Raw genomic sequence first — 23,952 nt, 5'->3', positions numbered from 1 at the left:
TGATGCTAGGGATTCAAACCGCCACACTGCCGACCTTTCTGATCGACAAGCTCAGTGTCTTAGCCACTGAGCCCCTGCGTCCCGCGTGCCTCCTCACAACTGTACATTGTGAGGAGGCAATTCTTGGACTGCCAAAACTGTACAGGCAGTCCTACAATCACAACTACAATCGAGTCCAACATTTCTGCTGCTAAGCAAGACATTTGTTCAGGAATTTTTGCCCCATCTTATGACCTTCCTTGCTACAGTTGTTAAGTGAATCGCTGAGGTTGTTAAGCCAGGAACATGGTTGTTCATTGAATTTGGCTTTCCTATTGACATTGCTTGTCAGGAGGTCGTAAAAAGTGATCACATGACTCCCCAAGACATTTGAACCATCATAAATATGAACCAATTGCCAAGCATCCGAATTTTGATCACACGACTACGGGGAGAAATACAGTCATAAATCACTTTTTACAGTGCATTGCAACTTCCAAAAACTTCCAAATGAACTCTTCATGTCCTGGACTACCTCCATTGCAATGCTGGATGGTTGGGGTTGACTTTAATTTTTGAGAGTTTGGTGAAGGAGTTGAAACAGGTTGTAGTTTGATGATAATGCTTGAACAGAGGGAGTCGGAAGTCAATACTTTTTTTTCCTGTTCCCCAGCCCTTCTTCACTTCTCTTTCCCCCCTTTTCCTCTCACTGTTTTCTTATCTTCTTTTGTATTTTGTATCTTATTTTATAACCTAATAGAATTTTTTTTTAAAAAAGAAAAGAAACAAGAAAGAAACAAGCCTGAGAAAAGCGAGCTGGATGAAGTTGGCCTGTTTTAACACAACAGGGTCAAATAATATCATTGATGCATCAATACTTGATTGGAAGGCAAACAGGAATTTTACAGGGTGATGGTAGGATGGATATCCTTAGCACTAGCAATAGCACTTAGACTTATATACCGCTTCACAGTGCTTTACAGCCCTCTCTAAGCGGTTTACAGAGTCAGCCTATGGCCCCCAACAATTTGGATCCTCATTTTATTCACCTCGGAAGGACGGAAAGTCAACCTGGAGCCTGGTGAGATTCGAACTGCCAAATTGCAGGCAGCCAGCAGTCAGCAGAAGTAGCCAGCAGTACTGGACTCTAACCATTTCGCCACCATGGCTCAAGGGTGCATTTTTTGGAAGATGAGGAACAGAAATGGAGAGAGTAAAGATAGAGAATGATTGGGGCCTTATCATGCCTATAGCCAAACAAGAATTTCACACACTATTTGCTGAAGTTCAAATAGAGAGTTGTGTTTTGCGACCTTCTGACAAGTCAATGGGGAAGCCAGATTTACTTAACAACTGTGTTACTAAATCAACAACTGTGGTGAGATTCTCTTAACAGAGGTGGCAAGAAAAATGGGCAAGGCTCACTTAACAACTGTCTTGCTTAGCAATGGAAATTTGGAGCTCCCTTATAGTCATAAATTGAGGATTATCTACTACCTCCTCTCAGTCATCTTTTCTCAATATGTGGCTTCCTCTGTCTCACCTTGTCTCCTCCATTTCCCATCCCTGAATCGCCCCCATTTGTCTTCTTTGGAGGTGATCTAGCTTTCCAGAAGCCTTGTTAAAAATGTGGATATGGTCCTTGCAGTGGATCAATGTAGAATAATGTACTTGCAAGCAATTCCTGACTAATGGTTGAACTTTTAATTCGTAAACAATTGTACCTTTGTTTTTCTATTGAGAATCCCAAAATGGGCCAAAGGAGGAATTATCCTCTCAGGAGTCCCAAATGCTGTTTGTACCAGATTTTCTTGTAAGATTATGAGCTCTAGATCTGAGATTACTCTTTTCAAGCTTTCTTCTAATAATCCATCGGCCCATTTCTCCCCGAATGCCTCAAGCCTTCCCTGAACAGGTGCAAAGTGCTAGAAGAGTACATTGAATAAGTACAGTATATATGGTACCTTGCTCAATAGTAGTAACTGTGAGAGGGATCTTGGAATCCTAGTGGACAACCATTTAAATAGGAGCCAGCTGTGTGCAGCAGCTGCCAAAAAAGCCAACACAGTTCTAGGCTGCATCAACAGAGGGATAGAATCAAGATCACGTGCAGTGTTAATACCACTTTATAATGCCTTGGTAAGGCCACACGTGGAATACTGCATCGAATTTTGGTCGCCACGATGTAAAAAAGATGTAGAGACTCTAGAAAGAGTGCAGATAAGAACAACAAAGATGGTTGGGGACTGGAGGCTAAAACATGAAAAACGGTTGGAACTGGGTATGTCTAGTTTGATAAAAAGAAGGATTAGGGGAGACATGATAGCAGTGTTCCGATATCTCAGGGGTTGCCTCAAAGAAGAGGGAGTCAAACTAGTCTCCAAAGCACCTGAGCAAGAAGCAATGGGTGGAAACCAATCAAGGAGAGAAGCAACTTAGAACTAAGGAGAAACTTCCTGACAGTTAAAACAATTAACCAGTGGAACAACTTGCCTCCAGAAGTGGTGAGTGCTCCCTGGAAGTTCTTAAGAAGATGTTGGATAACCATTTGTCTGAAGTGGTGTAGAGTTTCCTGCCTAAGCAGGGGGTTGGACTAGAAGACCTTCAAGGTCCCTTCCAACTCTGTTATTGTTTCTAAATATGACTTCGGAGCGTTGATTACATTTGATTGGTTTTTAAGCATTGTCCTTTGTCCATTGCAGGGTTGCCAAAATGACCATGGGGATGGATGCACAGAGGCAGCTGCGAAACCCATGACCAACTCTTTCAAGGTAGGTTTTTTTGCCAGAAGAGAAACACCTGCAGGGGTGTTCAGCTCAGTGTGGGAAACTCTCCTTGAAGGATAAAGAAAGTTACGGACAAGCAAGAATGCTACCAACCTGGAAGGGTGCATTGAGGTTAATCAGGATCCAATCTGGATCGGTCACCAGGACCAGAGTTTTAGTCTTCCGAGCTTTCGAACTCTTCCTGGAGCCCCTACTTGGAGAACCTCTCTCTACCAGAATGTGTGCTTTGGGCTATTCTATGTGTAGCACTTATGGTTATATGTGGTTTTAGAAATTATTTGTTGATTGAGGTGTTGATGGCCAGTTGCAAGTTGTTGTTTGTTGTTTCCTGGTGCTGCTAAATCCTCGACTCTTAAGTACCTCATAAAGTGGTGATAAATCAGCATTTTTGTTGACTGACAAAGGGCCCGTTTCCCAGGCTTCAATCATTTTCCTGGCTATTTTTGTACCTGCTCAGCCAACAATCTTAGTAGCTTTGAAATTGAATGGATGTCCTTGTTCATTGCAATGTTCTCTTGAGTCTCACAAAGCGCAATTGTTTCACATGAAGAACATTGTGAAGGTCCTCCTCCTCTTCCCCTTCCTCCCTCCCTCCCTCCCTCCCTCCCTCCCTTCCTTCCTTCCTTCCTGCTTTTCCATCTGAAAGAAGCTTGTACAGCACCTGATCCAATGCCCATTTTGGAGGGAAGGGGATTTCTGATACTCACAACTTGGATCACCTCTGTTTCTTTATTTAAATAGAATAAATTTTGGCTGCATTCACACAACTCATTGACCTTGGGTTAACAGCATATAACTGCCATAGTCACATAACCTGATGCACTCAAACAAACTCTATAGTGGCATTATATGAAGCCCTGGTTCCCATAACCTGCAAAGAAAACAGCTGGACTGAAATAAAAACAATCTGTTGTGATTGAAACATAATCACTGTATGAAGTTGAACAGTTCACATTTCTGAATGTGTATTACCAAAAAGAAGGTGCCATTTTATACATTTTTGTCTCCTGCCTTCTCTTGGTCATCAGAACATTTGTTTGAGCCCAGGTCATCTTGTTGAAGTTCCATGAGAAAAAGTGTCTCTCTCAACCACACAATTGAACTGAATGATCATAACTTTACAAAAGAATCAGGAGCCTTTTCCTCTTCCATTTGGCTGGGCGCCAAAATGTTGGAACTGGCTTGAAAAATGGACAAGTCAGCTTTCACATTTCCTCAATTAGGACTCCTGACAAGGAAATGAATCAGGGTTTTCTTATCCTGCCCTTCATATTTTTGCATGGGATGTAAAAGTAACATTAACACTTAATTTTCCTGCCCTTTTTCAGGACGGAGTGTATATTGCGAGTTTTCAAAGAAAGAAATGTCAAAATTCTACTTCAAGGAAAGTAAAAATGAGAGCTAGTATATAAATCAAGCCTAAGTTGCACACATCATAGAAAAATGGAGGGGACTCATCTTGTGGCAAAGAATATTACATGCATGTTGAGGGAAGTTAATACATTCCTAGGAAAATGCAACATGTATTGGATGGATGTGCGTTAGGGATGTATGGACATAATGTAAAGTACCATACTTTTCAGAGTATAAGATGCACCCCCCCTCCCAAAAACGTGTGTGGAAATGTCTGTGCGTTTTATACAGTACAGTGAATGTTTCTGAAGCCCACCCACCCACCCTTCGGCCTCTGCCTCCCAGCAATTTGCCTCCTTGCAGCAAACAGCATGGTCAACTTCAGTACAGCCTGATTTAGCACGAGCAGCTGATTGGCAGTTGGATCTGCCTCCTGGAATACCTCCTATCAACTGTTCCAGGCTGTGGGGATTGCCGCTGCCCATCGCAGCTGCCGCCTATCGCTGCTTCTGCGCCCCCCATTTTTTGCCTCCGCACATCCCGTTTTGCCTTTCGCATACCCAATTTTTGGACTCCACAAGTCCCATTTTTGGCCTGCTCCAGGTGGTAGGCATATGCAGCGGTGATGGGCCTGGAACAGCTTATCGTTGGTATTCCAGGAGGCCAATCCAACCGCCAATCTGCTGCTCGGGCTAAATCAGGCTGTGCTGAAGCTGACCCCACTATTTGCTGTTTGCTGCAAGGAGGCAAATTGTTGGGAGGCAGAGGCAAATTTTTTTCTTGTTTTCCTCCCCAAAAGCTAGGTGTGTCTTATACTTCAGAGCATCTTATAGTCCAAAAAAATACGGTACGTTATCTGTAATTTGGAAACAGAATACAGGTAGTTCTCGACTTACGACAGTTCATATAGTGACTGTTTAAACTTACAACATCACTGGAAAAAGTGACTTGCGACCGTTTTTCACACTTACGACTGTTGTAGCACCCCCATGGTCACATGATCAAAATTCAGATGCTTGGAAACATCCATGCAGTTTCTAACTATAGCCCTCGGTTTCTTGGTCCTCCTCAATCTGTACTAAGCAGGTTTGACTGAGCTCAGGGCTGCTTTGAAATCAGCGAAAAGAGAACAGAATATCCGCTGGAACGGTTGCTGCTGGAACTGGAAACTCAGGGATTAAAAATGTACCGCAGACACTTCCCTGAGGAAATCTTGGCTGACGTAGGAAACGTTAACCTTGCATCGCCTTCTAATTTTTCAGCCGAGCGTTCTGATGACCATATCATATATTATTATTTTTTAAAAAAGGGAACTTTCTTCTTTTTTGAACGTTGACGCAGCCTTGATTTTAGCTTTCCTAGGTTAAATTTTATTCTTTGCAAGTCCGCCGCATAATCGCTGACATTTTTTGGAGCAGACATACATACTTCTGCAGCTGCGGTTGATACTCTGAGGCATCTGTCAAAAGCATGAGAGAGAGAGAAAAAAAATTCTCCTCGGCTTTACATCTATCCTTTGAGTCTTCTTTCTTTTTTTAGATAGAGATTCTTCTATTTCAGGAGGCAAACTTTTGCCCAGGCGAGAACGGTGCAGTTTTGTTGCTTCGAGGCCTCTTTAAAAAGTCTTAATCCTATTATTATTATTTTTCATTTTATAAGTAATTTTTACGAAGCTTTTTTTTTTTTTTTACAAAACCTCATCCTCTTATTTTTACCTGCTTTTGCTCTTTAACCAATGATACAAGTTGTCCTTGATTTATGACCGTCATCGAGCCGAAGAATCATGCCGGTCATTCAGCAGGTCGCCACATGGCCACACCCAGTTTTACCAGCTTTTTTCGCAGAGGTTGTTAAGTGAAAGACTGCTGAGCAAGGGTGGTGCTCATGAAGTGAATCCATTGTCAGCAATGAGAGGGTTTATTTGCTGAAAAGCAAAAGGAAACACATTTCTGGCAAAAAAAAAACCCGCCATTTTAAATTGCAGTCACATGACCACAGAAATTCTGTCATGACAGGAAGAGATACCTGTCATATATCACTATACCTGTGATGGGCTAACCTTTTGTCGTCGTGTGCCGAAAGTGGCAATATTGTCCGTAATGCAATGCCCGTACGACCCCCAATCCCCGTGCTTTCTCCCACCCTCTGTGCTTGCGCATGCAAACCCTCCATACTCAACCACACCCTGTCCCCTGTTTTGGGCCTAACAGGCCTCCCTGCAGCCTCCTGGGACCAAAAATGGGCCGCCGGGGGGGGAGCATGGGGGGTTATGCATGCAGCATTCCCCCCCCCCCATGGTCCCCCCCATCTGAGGGTCTGCCACAAAGAAGAGGGAGTCAAGTTATTCTCCAAAGCACCTGAGGGCAGGACATGAAGCAATGGGTGGAAACTAATCAAGGGGAGAAGCAACTTAGAACTGAGGAGAAATTTCATGACAGTTAGAACAATTAATCAATGGAACAGCTTGCCTCCTGAGGTTGTGAAAGCCCCAACACTGGAAGTCTTTAAGAAGATGTTGGATCGCCATTTGTCTGAAACGGTATAGGGTTTCCTGCCTAGGCAGGGGGTTGGACTAGAAGACCTCCAAGGTCCCGTCCAACTCTGCTATTGTATTGTATTATTGTATTAGAACTAAGGAGAAATTTCCTGACAGTTAGAACAATTAATCAGTGGAACAGCTTGCCTCCTGAGGTTGTGAATGCTCCAACACTGGAAGTTTTTAAGAAGATGTTGGATCGCCATTTGTCTGAAACGGTATAGGATTTCCTGCCTAGGCAGGGGGTTGGACTAGAAGACCTCCAAGGTCCCGTCCAACTCTGCTATTGTATTGTATTATTGTATTAGAACTAAGGAGAAATTTCCTGACAGTTAGAACAATTAATCAGTGGCACAACTTGCCTCCAGAAGTTATGAATGCTCCAACACTGGAAGTTTTTAAGAAGATGTTGGATCGCCATTTGTCTGAAACGGTATAGAGTTTCCTGCCTAGGCAGGGGGTTGGACTAGAAGACCTTCAAGGTCCCTTCCAACTCTGCTATTGTATTGTATTATTGTATTAGAACTAAGGAGAAATTTCCTGACAGTTAGAACAATTAATCAGTGGAACAGCTTGCCTCCTGAGGTTGTGAATGCTCCAACACTGGAAGTTTTTAAGAAGATGTTGGATCGCCATTTGTCTGAAATGGTATAGGATTTCCTGCCTAGGCAGGGGGTTGGACTAGAAGACCTCCAAGGTCCCTTCCAATTCTGTTATTCTATTCTAACATAACAGCAGGTTACAAAATATTTCATGCTAGCACGAAATGCATCTCTAAGGAAGCAATTAGCAAATTAGCAAACACCAGAGTCAGTTCTAGAAAGTGGCACTTCTATAAACATAGAATTTTGGATTGTGGGTCAAAATGTAAAGACTCTAAATTCTTTTCCAATGAATTTTGGCCTAGCTCCACAGATATTTTTGGGCAGGAGATAGACAGCAGCCAAGTAGAGTCAAGAGTTGGGAAAAAGAGCTGTGGGAAGTGAAGTGTTTCTCATGAAATTAGGATAGGATCTGGTTAAAAAACGCACTTTGCTCGAGAGACTATTCTAGATGTTAGCAGAGTGTGTTTCAATTGCCTTCTAAAATTCTCAATCTTGACAGAAAAACTGAGCAGACAGATTTAAATAATTTTTTCCTCATCAAATTAAATGAGAATACCTGTATTCCTTGACTTAACCACCACAATGTCTGTTGTTAAGAGAGACGTTTATGAAATGAATTTTGCCCCATTTCACAAACTTTCTTGCTACACTTTTTAAATAAATCGCTGCAGTTATCAAGTTAGTAATATGATTAAGTGAATCTGATTTCCCCAATGACTTTGCTTGGATCACATGTCCCCAGGACATTGCAACTGTCATAAATATGAGACAGTTGCCCAGTGTCTCAATTTTGATCTTATGACCGTGGGGTTGCAATTGTGACCTTTGTCCTAAATGAACTGTTGTAAGTTAAGGAATATCTGCAATTCAATTTAGTTGTTCAATAGTACTATTGGAAGAAATGTCCTTCTGGGTTCGGCTCCAAGTGGGGAAAAAGACACTGGAGACATGAAGACTGCTTGGAAAGATGGTTTTAATGGTGGACAGGACCACATAGCTTGAGTCCTGAACAGAAAAGGTGATCACATGCTTCAATGTTGGTGGAGAAAAGAGAAGGGATGGGAAGGAAGAGAAGCTGAGTCCCTGGTTTTATACCCTCTCTGGCCTTTGATCTTGAGCTTGTGTTCTGATTGGTTGTCAGACTCCCATGGGTCCATGCAGGAGCAACTCTCTAGGCTGCGTTTTGAATCCAGGTTTGGTAGAATTCTCAGATGCCATGTGGCGAGTTGGGTAAAAGGGCCAATATTATCATGCCTTAATCCCATCACTCTGGAGCTGAAGGGGAGAACTCTTTATTATGTAAAGTGGACTAGCTCAGGCTTTAATGGCTCATTGACAAAGAGGAATGGGCAGGAAGCTGCAGGCACCTATTCTGTCTTTTAAAACATGTTTCTTCCTTTTCCCATCCAGAGAAATATTCTGCCTTTTCAATATTTCCTAGAATATTTCATTTTTTCTGGGAGAGGGCTGGGTGATAACTTCCTACAGTACGATGATTACCATATGACATTTAAGGGGACAGAAGCATTTTTGCAGGGAACTGAAGCAGTTCTAGATACCTTTCAGAAATTTTAAAATTGGGAAAAGGTATTTAACATTGTGTGACCTTTAAAAATGGATTTGCTAGCATTGTTTTTTTATTTAGAGAGTCACGTTCCCTTCTGTCTTTCAGATCAGACCAAACTTTAAAGTTACAAGTTTTTATAATTCCTCAGAGCTGCTTTTCAGTATTGGTGGCCTTCTTCAGTCTAACTTTTAGTCTATGATAATTTTAAGAAACAGAACTAGAATGATTAATTTTCCATGTTTCTTTGAGGCTGTTCTTAAAAATTCCCCTTTTCCATATCTATTTTGTCCTCAGCAAATGACTTGCATTCATTCTTAATACAGATACACCAAAATACAAAATTGTGATAATGTCTATTCTATGAAATGAAGGCATGGCAGTGATATGATAGCAGTGTTCCAATATTTGGGGGCAGTGGTGGGATTCAAATTTTTTACCACTGGTTTTGTGGGCATGGCAGGGGAAGGATACTGCAAAATCTATTCCCTTCCCACTCCTGCGGGAAAGATCCTGAAAATCCCCACTCCTGAAGGAATGATACTGCAAAATCCCCATTCCCTCCCCACTCCTTGGGGAAGGATCCTGAAAATCCCCATTCCCTCTCCACTCCTGGGGGAAGGAAACTGCAAAATCCCCATTCCCTCCAACTTCTGGGGGAAGGATCCTGAAAATCCCCATTCCCTCCCCACTCCCAAGGGAAGGATTCTGAAAATCCCCATTCCCTCCCAACTCCTGGGGGAAGGATACTGCAAAATCCCCATTCCCTCTCCACTACCGAGGGAAAGATCCTGAAAATCCCCATTCCCTCCCCACTCCTGGGGGAAGGATCCTGAAAATCTCCATTCCCTCCCTACTCCTGGGGAAGGATACTGCAAAATCCCCATTCCCTCCCCCCTCCTGGGGAAGGATACTGCAAAATCCCCATTCCCTCCCCACTCCAGGGGAAGGATACTGCAAAATCCCCATTCCTTCTCCACTCCTGGGGAAGGATACTGCAAAATCCCCATTCCCTCCCCACTCCTGGGGAAGAATACTGCCAAATCACGACTCCTTCTCCACTCCTGGGGGAAGGATCTTGAAAATCCCCATTTCCTCCCCACCCCACTAATCTGCTTTCCAGTTCCGTTCTCCTGGGCAGGGCAACAGAAGAAGACCCAGTCGATCAGCTGGGACTCGGGAGCAGTGAATAGATGGGGGCAGAGCCAGCCAGAAGTGGTATTTGCAGGTTCTCTGAACTATTCAAAATTTCTGCTACCAGTTCGCCAGAACCAGTCGAACTGGCTGAATACCACCTCTGTTTGGGGGGCTGCCACAAAGAAGAGCAGGTCCGTCTATTCTCCAAAGCATGTTTGTCAGAAAGCAATGGATAGAAACTAATCCAGGAGAGAACCAATGTAGAAATAAGGAGAATTTTTTTTGACAGAACAATTAACAGGTGGAACAATTTTCCTTCAGGAATTATGGGCGCTCCATCAGATTTTTAAGGTTTTTAAGAAGATATTGCATTGCCATTGATCTGAAATCGTACAGGATCTCCTACTTGAGCAGGAGGTTGGACTAGAAGACCTCCAAGGTTCTTTCTATCTCTGTTATTCTGAGATAAGGGCTGGCAATTTTTTTAAAAAAATGTAATTTTGTCTTGTTTTGTTCCCCTTTTCTCGCCCCAGGCTGATGATCTTGTTATCAATCCATCTACCACATTGAAGGAGAAGCCGGACCCAAATGGCTTAGTATTTGGAACAGTTTTCACAGACAACATGCTCTTCATTGAATGGTCCTTCACATCTGGATGGGACGTTCCTCAGATTAAGCCCTTGGAGAATCTCTCTGTGCACCCAGCCATCTCAGCACTGCATTATGCTGTCGAAGTGAGTAAAACGATAGAATGAAGAGAAACTCCATTCTATCTTTTGTTAATAAATAAAATAATAATAATAATTTGATCTTTTATTTTAAAAAATGTGTTTCGTTTTGTTTCAGGTCAGTGCAAAGTTTCCAAAAGATAGACTTTCCCAGCCTTCTCCAGCTGTGTTGGAATTTAATTCCCATCCATCACAACTGGCTAAGAATGATGGGAGTTGAACACATTTGGAGAACATCAGATTGGGAAAGAATGATTGATAGAGAGGTTGAGGAATGACCAGTGAATGGATAAGGCTCAGACTTTGAAGATAGTTTTGTTGATCTTCATCTTTTATTTTATTTTTTAAATGTGTACAATATAACAGGTATAAGTATAAACATGGACATGAACAAAGGAAATGAGTACGAATAAATGGGGACAATAAGACAGGGACAGTAGGCGCGTTGGTGGGCTTATTCACGCCCCCTTTACGGACCTCTTAGGAATGGGGTGAGGTCCACGCTAGACAGTTTAAGGTTGAAGCTGTGAGGGTTCGAGAATGTAACTCTTGGAGGATTTTCTCCAGGAATAGGTAGATGAGGAAAGAACCTGATATTTTCCAATTTCCAATGTGCCTTGTTGGCTTCTACTTACAGGTAGTAAGAAAATGCCAATGTAGTGTCACTCATAATTTTTTCTCTTAAATAATAGCAATAGCAGTTAGACTTATATACCGCTTCATAGGGCTTTCAGCCCTCTCTAAGCGGTTTACAGAGTCAGCATATCGCCCCCACAGTCTGGGTCCTCATTTCACCCACCTCGGAAGGATGGAAGGCTGAGTCAACCTTGAGCCGGTGAGATTAGAACCGCTGAACTGCAGATAACAGTCAGCTGAAGTGGCCTGCAGTACTGCACCCTAACCATTGCGCCACCTCAGCTCTTATAGTGGCATTTGTTGGAGATACTTCAGTCATGAGAACACATATATCACATTTTAGTTTCTTCTGAGATGCTAGTAAGTAAGTATTGTTGATGGTTTAAGCATCACACTAAGCTTTTATACATACTTTTTTTTTGAATGAAGAAATACTGAGTTAAGCAACTATCACAATTTACAAACCGCAGGGGCTGACTTTGCAAGACATATGAACGTCAAACCGATCCTAATTATGGTTTAGTACCATGTGTGAAACTAACCAACAAATAGTGCAAGGTTTATTCTCTAGTTCAGGGGTCGGCAATCTTAAACACTCTAAAGAGCCACAAAGGTCCTAATCGGAAGCCCCCCCATTCAATTCTAGTGCCGAGCAGAAGTCCAATTTCCCTACCATAGAGTCTCCTCCTAGTGCGGCATCCTTTTTCCTCTACCTATCCTAACTGAAAGCCCTATCAATTGTGGAGCTGATTGGAAGACCTGCCCCTTGCCATAGAGTCTTCTGGTGCGCCCTGATCCCGATCCCCGCCCCTCCCCGCTACCCGGAAGCTCCTCTCAAAATTGTGGCGCCAACTGGTGACGGAGTCGCAACAGAGGGAAGAAAGAGCCACATTCGTGTTGCTGACCTCTGCTCTAGTTTGTCAAATGGCCAAAGACACATTTATGATGTCGTTTTTTCATTCACGACAGCTATTTAAGGCTGTTGTCGTTTATTATTATAGCTGCCAATACAGTTTATGTTTATTTTATGGCTGGCAGTACAACATGGGGGATATAGACAGAGACAATTCTTAGAATTCATCATTTCCCCAGTTCTTAACAACTGCAGTATCAGTGAAGGCAACAAATAAAAAAGGTACAGCTAATCAAAAAAAAAACCCAGTAAATTCTGAGAACCATACTTTATCTTCCTTAATATTCAAGAAGCCCTCAATCTATGACCATCCGTTCAAAGTTAGGATGGGACTGAAAAAAAGTTACTTATGTCCAGCACTTAAGATTGCTGTAGTAAATCCTAACCCCATTATTCGTGATTGGTTATCAGATGTTTCACACTAACCACACCACCTAAGCCAGGAATGACCACTATTTTAAGTTTGTGGAAACATGGAACTAATAATTTCGCGATAAACCTTGATTTCAAATTCTGGTTTTTGTACAAAGAAGGTGATTCTTTGTGTTCAGACATTATAGGCTTTTCATTTAAGACCTGCTATGCCTTCGTGAGTCTTTTTGGTTTTGTGTGTCGTGCAAAGACAGCTCCACTCTGATTTAAGGCCAATTTACACTTATATACCCAACATTTTCAAAACTAGAATATTTAATGATGAATGGTACACTTCCAGCAAGGAAAAAAAAAAGTGTTTGCAATGTAGTTGAAGTGCTACCTATCATCTGAGGTCATAATGGTTTGACTGCGTACAAGTTATAATTCAATGCTTTGGATTCTGGAAAATCGAGGCAAGTTTTGAATGAGCTTTTGGCCAGGTAGATGTGTATGGGTCAGAAAGCAAGTTGCCCACCTGTACTGAAATGAATTGGTAACCGCCAGAAACCAGCGTGGTTACTGATCGAAGCCTCTAGGGCCCAAAGTTCTAGATTGTAGTCCAAAAACATGAATGCAGGTTATATTCCATTTGTGTTAGAGCCTTAATCAAGGGCACGTTTTGGGTGCCAGAAAGTGAGGAGAAAACGTGGAGCAATTCTTTCAAACCCCTTTCTTTTTTCGTCTCCCTCCTTTGCAGTGTCTGTAACGATTTAAAAAAAAACACTGCATCTCAATAATGGAACAAAGTCATACTTTGGTGTTTTTCAAAAATGTTGATGAGAAATCTAGACCTCAACCCTTTCCCCCCCCTTTTCTCTTTTTTTTTGGGGGGGGGGAAGACTCCACTGGGATTTGTTTTCATTCCTTTATGTTTTGATTGATTGGTTGATTTTAAGGTACAGGGAGTTCTCGACTTACGACACGTCACTTAGTAACTGTTCAAAGTTACAACATTACTGAAAAAGGTGATCACGACTGTTTTTCACCCTTACAACCGTTGCAGCATCCCCATGGTCGTGTGATCAAAATTTGGATGCTTGGCAATTGACTCGCATTTATGACGGTTGCAGTGTCCCGGGGTCACATGATCCTCTTTTGCAACCTTCTCACAAGCAAAGACAATGGGGAAGTCAGATTGATTTAACACTTGCGTTACTAACTTAAACAGGTTCACTTAACCACTGTGGCAAGAAAGGTCGTAAAATGGGGCAGAATTCACTCCACAACTGTCTCACTTAACAATGTATTGTAAATTTTGGGCTCAATTGTGGTCGTAAGTCGAGGACTACCTGTATTAATCTCGCCTTCCAAAGGCAGGTGCGATGATAATTTTTTTTCCCAGTCTTTCTGGCTGAGGAGATCTAGACCAGAGGTGTCAAACTCAAGACCCGGGGTCCAGATCCGGCCCACGGGGGTGCTTAGATCTGGCCCGCGGGCCACCCTGGAAACAGCAAGGGATCGGCCCACGGGGCCTCTGCCAATGAAAATGGAGCTCAGGAGGGACGCGCGAGGCCCTCCTGAGCTGTGTTTTTGCCAGCAGGGTGCTCAGGTGCCCCCGACACCAATGATATCGAGCTGGCCACGCCCACCCCATGCCCCCGAAGGTCAAACACAACCCTGATGCGGCCCTCAATGAAATCGAGTTTGACACCCCCGATCTAGATGTATTCACAAAGAGCAAAGGAACCACGCTGGAGTTTCAGGCATTCTCTCTCTCTCTCTCTGAGTAGCGTTACTGCTGTTAAACCCGTGATCTGAAATCCTCGCTGCTAACAATGAATCTGCTCTTCTTTTTTTTCTTTTCTTTTTTCTTTTCTCATCTGCATATGTCCCCCGTTGTTTTCATTGTTCCGTTTACTTTTAAACCTCATTGCATCACGTTTTCCTCTAGCCAAGAGGAGTGACGGAAGCGAAACTGCTCCAAATGCTATGGCTCAATGAATACACAGTGGGTATAACGTGAGGTGAAATGTTCCTTCTTTGTGATCTGTGACCCCCTCTCGGATAACCTGGCCTTTGCCAGCTTGGTGGGATGGTCTAGTGGAGTCTTCCTCGTCTTGGGCATCCTCCAGATATGCGGGAACTAGATTTTTCTCAATAGCCTATTCCTGTGATGGCGAACCTATGGTTAGGTGTATGCCAGAGGCACCAAGCAGAGCCCACTCTGTGGGCACACTTTCCATTGCCAGCTGCCCTTCTGGTTTCTGGCACACACTTGCATGCCGGCCAGCTGGTCTTCGCGGGTGACAGAGTGCCTGAGAAACAGCCAAAACCCGCGCATAACTTGGAAAAAAGAAAATACACCATCCGAGCTAGATATAATCAGAAAAGTGTTGCGGAAGCAGATAGGCTCACTCTTGAACTTAAAAAATGGGGGGAATCAGAATATTTTGAAGTCTGGAACAGATTTTATGACTGGTGTAAGACAAGGTGATAAGACAAGGAACAAACTGTATATATTGTGATTGGACAGAAGGATAGACAAAGTATTAAGTAGGCTAATTGTTAATGGTTGGGACTAGCTGTATATAATGTGAATGTATGGTCACTTCGACTTCGCGGTACTGCATTGTTTTAAATGTAAAAATAATAAAAATATATTTTTGGGGGGGGGGGGGAGGGGGAAACAGCCAAAACCCAGGCCGTTTTCCGGGCCTTTTTCAGGCTGTTTTGGGTGGCATTTTCAGGCTGTTTTTCAGGCTGTTTCTGGCCTGAAAACAACAGAAAAATGGCCTGAAAACAGCCAAAAAACCAGCTGAAAAACAGGCATGCATGCACCGGCCAGCTGGTCTTCGGGTTTCCAGTGCTCTGGCATACACACCCGCGCCAGGTACACAACATTCCGGTTTAGGCACTTGGTGCCGAAAAGGTTCGCCATCACTGGCCTATCCGATTCTGACAGTTGAAGTCTACCCTGGAAGGGAATATCTGTAGGTCAGCATTGAACTGTGGTGTCCTTAGTGCTCTCTGAGCTTGGTTATTGTTCTGACCTGGGCTTCCCAAGATGGTAAAGCAGACTCCTCATCCCGTAAAACTTCTTTTATTTAGGTTAAATAAATAACAGCAAAGTCCCTCTCCAGCAAAGTCCCGGCAAACAGTCGTTCGTGAGAGTTCACAACTACAGACCTTTATCAGGCTTGGAGAGTTGCCAGGCCGATATCTTCCAAACACCACGCTGTAGCAGCAATTACTTGGCAAGAAGTCAGGAACACATCTTCACCCTAATGAATGGAACTACTAACTGTCTCCTGCAAACTCCACTCCCCTTTTGCTCCTCTTTATTCCCTATGGGAGGGGCCATTCACCATCCACCTGCGCCTTTACTCCCAAGTTTGCCCTTGTTCCTTAGCTGTTCCCTTCTCCTGGCAGCTCTGCGCATGCGCACATCGGGAACAGGCTCCAGCTGTTCTTCTGCCCCACTGATCTCCGACTCTGAAAGCAGCTGATAACTGTTGGATAGCCCTGGGCCTATCTCTGACGCTGACGCAGAGCCCTCATCGGAGCCTTTCCCAAGCTCCAAGACTGGCTCATGTTCCTCCCCAACCTCCTCACTGTCTGAGTCTGTCACCAGCTCCGCTGGCCGCTGCCGGGCCACAACAGTTGTTTTCTTGCGGATTTTTTCATGACCTAACTCTGCATCACGGCACTGTTGATGTCACCGCGTTGGATGATGAAACATCTGCAAGAAAGACAACAAAGCTTGGATCAAGGACACCACGGTTCAATCCTGAGCTACAAATGATTCTCTTCCATTGGTAAAGAAACATCTGCTAGACTAGAGAACCACCAAGCTCAAAAAGCAGCACGGATCCCATGAACTCTGCACAGCTGGAGGATGGCCAGAGATTGAGAAAGACCAGTCTAGTTGGACATTGTACTGAGAAATAATGGAGATCAGATTCTTCTTCTAGTATTGGTTTCATTGGTTACACCGTTAAATAAGACTTGACACTACCGTAATATTCCTAAAATTGATGAGTCTGCTCACAAATAGAGAGCCTGGGGCCAGACAGCCTGAAGCAGCAGTTGTCCACAAACCTCTGAAAATCAGATTCTTGACCATGTTAAGTAGTTTGAGATTGCTATTGAGTTGACATTACCTGAACAGTTGAAATGCAGAGAGTCAATGTAGGGTAATGGCTGAGGTGTTGGGCTAAATATGGAAGATTCAGATTCTGATCCACCATTAGACAGCAAAGAGGAGGAGGAAAATATTGTGCATGCCACCCTGAGTGTCTAAATGAAAGGGGAGACAGGAGTTTAACAAAGAGACAATAAAATAAGTAGCGGCAATTGTACATGCCATTCATTAATTGCTCTCACTGGAATGTATTTTCAGAGAAGTGGGAATGGAATGGTAACCTAAGGGGGAATCCTATTCAAGTAATAAAGAGGGCTAGTTGAAATTAGGAGCAAGACATCCAGGAATGTATTTGGGGCCCTTTCTGAGGACGTGTTGACTGTTCGCATCCCCCAAATTATGGAAGTTCAGCCTTTTTGGAAAGTTTATGGAGACTCTAAGCCAGAGGGTGTTCATAGGTCTTATTTAGCCTATCATTCTCTTTGAGAGACCAACAATACTTTTTAAAATACTCGGTTATTCATATTCTTAGGGTTTTGTTTTTTTAAAAAAAACTATTATCCTTTCAGTATAAAAATATTTTCAAAATAATACAGGATTATCCAAATTAAGAGGAGAAAGCAGATTTTAAAAGCATTCTTTTTTGGGGGGGAGGCAAAACAAATTATTCAGACATAGTAAGAAAGTTATCCATGAAAAGCATGTAAAAATAAAGTCATCATCAATCATAGCTAGAATCATGGAATTGGAAGGGACAATTGAGATTACCAAATCCACCACAGTCCACCCAGCTGCTCACTGTTGGGATCCAAATGAAAATATCTGTGAAATGGTATAAGCTTTAAGTAGTAATAGTAACAGAGTTGGAAGGGACCTTGGAGGACATCTAGTCCAACCCCCTCCTCACATAGGAGACATTTATTAGGGATTCGAACTGCCGAACTGCCGACATTTCTGATCGACAAGCTTAGTGTCTTAGCCACTGAGCCACCTAGTCATGTGCTTTCCTGCCTAAGTAGGGAATTGGATTAGAAAACCTCCAAGATCCCTTCCAGCTCTGTTATTCTAACAATTTCTGATAACATGAAGTGACAATACCACTTTATACTGCACTAGTGAGACTACATCTGGAATTTTTTTACGGTATACAAAAAGGAGGCTGAGAGCCTAGAAAGTATGCAGGGAAAAGCAACAAAGATGATTGAGGGTCTGGAGGCTAAATCACATGAGGAATGGTTGAGGGATCTACCGTATTTTTCAGAGTATGAGACGCACTGGAGTATAAGACGCACCAAGATTTTGAAGAGGCAAATTTTTTTAAAAAAGTTTTTGCACTCTGCAAACCTCCCAAAAATAACTCACTTTTCGCAAAAATGCCCCCCCCCTTTTTTTTTTCAAAAAAAAGGGCATGAATAGCCCTTAGGAGGCTTGTACATTTTAGTCATTTTAGTCATTTAGTCACTTTATTTGTATGCTGCCCTTTTCCCTGGGGGGACTCAGGGCGGCTCACAGTTCAAAAGGGGAGGGGAAAGACAAACAATTTACAACATAAAGACACTACATCATTTAAAAACTCAACAGTCATACAATTTGAGTGTGGGTTAGAGTCTTAACCCCAGGCCAGCCGGGACAGCCAGATTTTAAGGGCGGCGCGGAAGGTCTGGAGGGAGGTGAGGGTCCGAATCTCCACGGGGAGTTCGTTCCAGAGGGTCGGAGCAGCCACCGAGAAGGCTCTCCTCCGGGTAGTTGCCAGTCTACACTGGCTAGCTGATGGAATTCGGATTGCTCCTGGGGGGGTGGGGGGTCCCAAAAACAAGCAAAAAACCAGCCCAATTTTCACAAAAACGGGGCCATTTTTTGTCAAAAAAGGGAATGCATAGCCTTTAGGAGGCTTATAGAGTACTCCTGTGAGCTGGGGGGGGGGGCAGAATTGAGCGTTTTTTGCCCTATTAAGATTATCCACATAATTGGTTAAAATAATAGAGTGGATCCCCATTCTATGGACTGATCTACTGGCTTTCAGCAAGCCTCAAAATAACCATACACTCTGTAGATTCACAAGGCCAGACCATCAATCTTACTCATTCTGAGTGAAGACACAGTGTTCCTCTAGTAAACTGAACTCATTGAACCAAACAAAAACATAATCAAAGTGGAGCAGAAGTTCAAGGATTCCAGAAAACCAGTTGAACCAGTCCGAAGGCCTCTCAAAAGAAGCTTTTTCCCAACTCTTAGCTGCAATTGAGTAAGATACAAACTCTATTTTAGCCAAAGGAAGCCCTGTTCTTTCAGTATTTATTGGAAGTTGGTGGAACTCTAGCTAGCTAAGCAGTGTAGAATCCAAATCAAAATCTTTGAGAAAGGGGGATATAATAGTATTACTTGAAGTAGACTTCTGTAGTAGTGCTGCTAGTAGAACTGAACCAGATCATGTCTTCTTCTGCCTCAACCAAGAAGAAATCATTGTCTAGGACAACGCATCCGAATCCTTGTTCTGGACTGATGAGAAACCTTGAGTCATGAGTGACTCTCAAGTAGTTTTCAAACAAGCTTTGGATATTTATACATATAGTTTGGCTGCCCAGAATCAGTCTGCCTAAACTGAATAAATAAAACTAAACAAATTATTGAATTCTATAGCTTATAGTAGGAATCAGAAATGTCCTCAATTTGTTCACCCATGAATGATATTCTTTGCTTTACAATACAAGCTATAGAATTCCAGAGAACTATTTAGGAATCAACTTGAAAAGCCATTTGATCTAGTGGCATCAAGTTAAGACTCAGGAACATTTTTTTTTCACTAGGAAAATCCAGCTGCTTAAGGTGATGCTCATATTTTTTTGGTTCAGGACTTAGAATAGAATAACAGAGGTCTTCTAGTCTAATCCCCTGCTTAGGCAGGAAACCCTACACCACTTCAGACAACATCTTATCCAACATCTTAAAAACTTCCAGGGTTGGAGCATTCACAACTTCCGGAGGCACTGATTAATTGTTCTAACTGTCAGGAAATTTCTCCTTAGTTCTAAGTTGCTTCTCCCCTTGATTAGTTTCCACCCGTTGCTTCTTGTTCTACCTTCAGGTGCTTTGGAAAATAGCTTGACTCCCTCTTCTTTGTGGCAGCCCCTGAGATATCGGAAGACTGCTATCATGTCTCCCATCATCCTTCTTTTCATTAAACTAGACATGCCCAGTTCCTGCAACCGATCTTCATGTGTTTTAGCCTCCAGTCCTGTAATCATCTTTGCTGCTCTTGAAGAACCCAACTTTCAGTACAAATAAATTAATTTTCTGGCTCTCATGAATTCAAGGATAGATTTGAAACTGATAACCCCTGTCCCCTGCCTCAAGGTCAAGACTTCATTATTATTTTAATACTAAGATGTTTTAAAACCATTAGCAATTTCCTAATTAATAGCAATGGCACTTAGACTTATATAACACTCCACAGTGCTTTGCAGTCCTAAGAGATTTAGTGTCAGCATATTGGCCCCAACAATCTGGCTCCTCATTTTACTAACCAGAAATAGCCTGCTGTGCTGCATTTTATCCATTGTGCCACCTTGAAATAAGCAAAAGTTACGGTTCTAAGCATACTGAGCTGTAGGCATCCATTTCAACCTGGGGAAATATTTTTTTAATGTTGAGATATGTGATCATGCAAAATGTGGGGAAGAGTCTGGATATCTACAAGATGGGACCCCTAACTTTTCACTTCTTTGTCTGATTTGATCAATAATGTTTGTCAAAAGTCTGGATTGATTTGGGATAGATTAGGTAGAAACATTTTGAGGGCGTTCACTGGTGGGTTATTGTGGTTTAGTTATATCTCGACCAATTTGCTTCATATTCACATTCATTTTAAATTTCCCATTAACAGTTAAAAGCAACATTTGAATAGTTAAACAGCTGTGTAAGTAACCAGTCACTATCCTAACAGGAAATTAAATAGGAAGTTTAGGATAGGGCTGAGATGTTGAGCGATCCTCTAAATTAAACTTACATAGCAATGCATGTTAATATGCAAAAAGCAATTGGCATCCACCTGCAATTCATTAAAGCAGCTGCATCTAAGCTTACATAAATGCTGTGAGAGCGCCCATGTTTAGAATGGATGCAGCTGCTTTAATGACTAGTGGACATTTGAGTTCATATTCCATTCAATTGTCAACTTAATGAGAGTGTGGCAGGCCAAAGATACTTAAAGAAACCGCTGTAGGCCTGACATCAATTTCATGAGCCACTCAGGCATTTGCTGAGACGGGTCAAATAAATAAATGAATAAATAAATATTCCCTTGCTGTCCAAATGATCTCTTCCTATTTAGCACATCTGGAGTCATGTAGAAATTTCCCACCTGTCCTTTGACGCAAAATGAAACAATGGGCTTTCGACTTGTTTTAAACGGACACAGTTATTTCTGCAATGTTTTGAAAGAACGAGCATTTATTTTTAGAGTTTGCTTATTTTAATTACGGGTGCATGCGTTGGGCTTCTAGGTGTCATTCCCAACTGTTCCCTTCTGCTTCCTTTAGCTGTTCGAAGGCATGAAGGCATATCGAGGCGTGGATGGCAAAATACGCTTGTTCCGACCAAGACTCAACATGGACAGGATGTTACGGTCAGCTGCGCGAGCAACTTTGCCGGTATGTGATGCATGTTCATATCTGGTTTTGTTCTTTGACTAGAGTAGGTTGGAACGAGAGGGTGTTGGTCATGTGCCCTTGTAACCAGGCATTTCTTTCCCCACCTTATTCTCAGGATGGTTTGCGGTTGCAATTTCTCTTGGTAATTTTTTTTGTGTGTGTGTTGATTCGATTGTGGAAGGTGCCACTGATGATGGCTGTTGTCCATCCTGTTAAGTCTATCCCCGTTAGGAGACTAGATTTCTGCAGCAGAAGTTAGTAACGAATAAGCCACTGAATAGTCACTCACAGCAACCGAAGGTAAAACAAATAATAGCTTTACTTGCCTAACAAAAATAGGATAAATAGTCTCCAAACAGACTATAAGCAGTCTTGAAGTATATGCACAGTCTATTTACAATACGTTGAAGTTACAGTTGCTCAACTCACAATTCACCATGTAGACAGGTAACTGGAGCCAAGGAGCTGAGGTGGCGCAGTGGTTAAATGCAGCACTGCAGACTACTTCAGCTGACTGCTAGTTCTGCAGTTCGGCTGTTCAAATCCCACCGGCTCAGGGTTGACTCAGCCTTCCATCCTTCCGAGGTGGGTAAAATGAGGACCCAGATTGTTGTTGGGGGCAATATGCTGACTCTGTAAACCGCTTAGAGAGGGCTGAAAGCCCTATGAAGCGGTATATAAGTCTAACTGCTATTGCTATTGCTACTATACATACTAGCCATCATCCAATACACGGTCTCCTCTCCAAATACTAAGCTCATACAGTAACAGTCAGTAACAATCAGGAGCATCAGGAGGAGCCGTAATAGTTCCTTCCTCCTTTTATGGCTGCTTAAAGCAATTGCATCCAATTACATCTCTCTAGCATTTAAAGTAACAGATATATTTGTTACAATCATGGCTTATGCTTATACATATACATTGCCAAGCCAAGACTAGGGTTACATCCCCAACACATACCATCTCTTTCCATCACTCTGATGCCTGCTTAGCTATCCACACTTAACCTCCAAGAAGTTTTTTTTTTAAAAAAAAAAGGGGGGGGGGAGGGGGACACTATTGGAGGAAGGTTTGAGTACCAATAAAGGAGAATATTTGTAGCTCAAGCTGGACATGGTGCTCTCTGAGCTTGCTTGTTTTCTTGCAGACATTTCATTACCCAAACTAGGTAATATCAACAGCACCAATGATGTTGGGTAATGAAAAATGTGCAAGAAAACAAGCAAAGTAAGACAGCACTAAGGAAGTTTTGAGTGGCGTCTGCAGTGGTGGGTTGCTGCCAGTTTAACAACTGACAGCCCAGAAAAATGGAGCATTTAGAAGTTCAGCTGCTTACTTTCCAAGTCAGCAAAGGTAAGTAGAACAATGATGGGGGAGATCAGCTGTGCCGCACGATTGAGATGAGCTAGAAAACAGGAAATAAGGGACAGGATAGGGAAGGGGCGGAGAGTGAGGCCAACTGATCATTGGAGCTACCGGCTTGCCAGAACCAGTCCGAACCGGCTGAATACCACTTCTGGCCATCGGCCTTTAGGAATTAACCTGAAATGCAGGAAGTTCTGACGACAGCAGATTGCTGGAAAGATGATTGTGGAAGAAAAGAGAGAATGTGTATACAACCTCCTCGGCCTCATCATTCTTGAGTCCATGTTTCATCCATGAGAATATAATTGAAGTTATAGTCTGCTACGACCCCCGTTTTCTCACCACTGCCAGAAGGAAAAATACTTCCCAATAATACCTTCTATGATTATCATTTTGAAACCTGTTTTACAACTGTGATAAAGCCATTTAAACCAACTCATTTCTTGGGTGGTTACAGCCCAGGGGTGGGTTCCTGCCAGTTCTAACCTCTTCTATAGAAGAGGTTCCACAAATCTACAGTGCCATTTAGAACCGGTTCCAGCTCCCTCTCCCCGCCTGTCCGCACATCATTAAAATGAAGAGCGAGAGGAGGAATTCTGGGATTTGAAGTCCACAAGTCTTAAAGCTGTCAAGTTTGAACACCCCTGGGTTTTTTTTTCTAAAGGTTTAGGGGTGCAAGGGTCTTGTAACTTGACAGCTTTAAGACTTGCACACTTCAGTGCTAGAGTTCCTGAGTCAACGTGACTGGAGGAGGAATTCTGGGATTTGAAGTCCACAAGTCTTAAAGCTGTCAAGTTTGCACACCCCTGGCGTTTTTTTTCCTAAAGGGTTAGGGGTGCAAGGGTCTTGTAACTTGACAGCTTTAAGACTTGCGTGCTTCAAATGCCAGAGTTTCTGAGCCAACATTTTGGTTGCTAAGCAAGAGCGTTGTTAAGTGAGTTTCACCACATTTTACAAGTTGGCCACGCCCACCCAGTCACATGGCCGGCAAGCCGCGCCCACAAAGCAGGCCACACCTACAGAAGAGGTTCTAAAAAAATTTTTAAACTCACCACTGTTACAGCCATAAGGTTCTTTAGCACTGTAGCCGTGGTGGCTCAGTGGGTTAGAATGCAGTATTGCAGGCTAACTCTGCTGACTGCCAGGAGTTTGATCCTGACTGGTTCAAGGTCAGACTCAGCTTTTCAGCCTTCCAAGGTCTGTAAA

General features: G+C 42.8%; 1 protein-coding gene across 2 annotated transcripts in view; it reads left to right on the top strand.

The window, feature by feature from the left end:
• BCAT1 (branched chain amino acid transaminase 1) overlaps nt 1-23,952 on the top strand; it is a 57,089-nt gene that overhangs the window by 18,011 nt on the left and 15,126 nt on the right. The window contains exons 2-5 of one of the 2 annotated variants that reach the window (XM_087722783.1): nt 2,682-2,750; nt 10,494-10,694; nt 14,543-14,599; nt 21,271-21,381. In XM_087722783.1, the coding sequence (XP_087578909.1) occupies nt 2,682-2,750; nt 10,494-10,694; nt 14,543-14,599; nt 21,271-21,381 (438 nt within the window). The remainder of the gene's footprint in view (nt 1-2,681; nt 2,751-10,493; nt 10,695-14,542; nt 14,600-21,270; nt 21,382-23,952) is intronic. The other variant, XM_087722784.1, reaches the window with a different exon arrangement.

Source organism: Thamnophis sirtalis, unplaced genomic scaffold (assembly GCF_051295495.1).
Source record: "Thamnophis sirtalis isolate CommonGarterSnake01/CBP01778 unplaced genomic scaffold, rThaSir2_p1.2 scaffold_9, whole genome shotgun sequence".
Lineage (NCBI taxonomy): Eukaryota > Metazoa > Chordata > Lepidosauria > Squamata > Natricidae > Thamnophis > Thamnophis sirtalis.
This window is presented reverse-complemented; position numbering and strand designations above follow the sequence as displayed.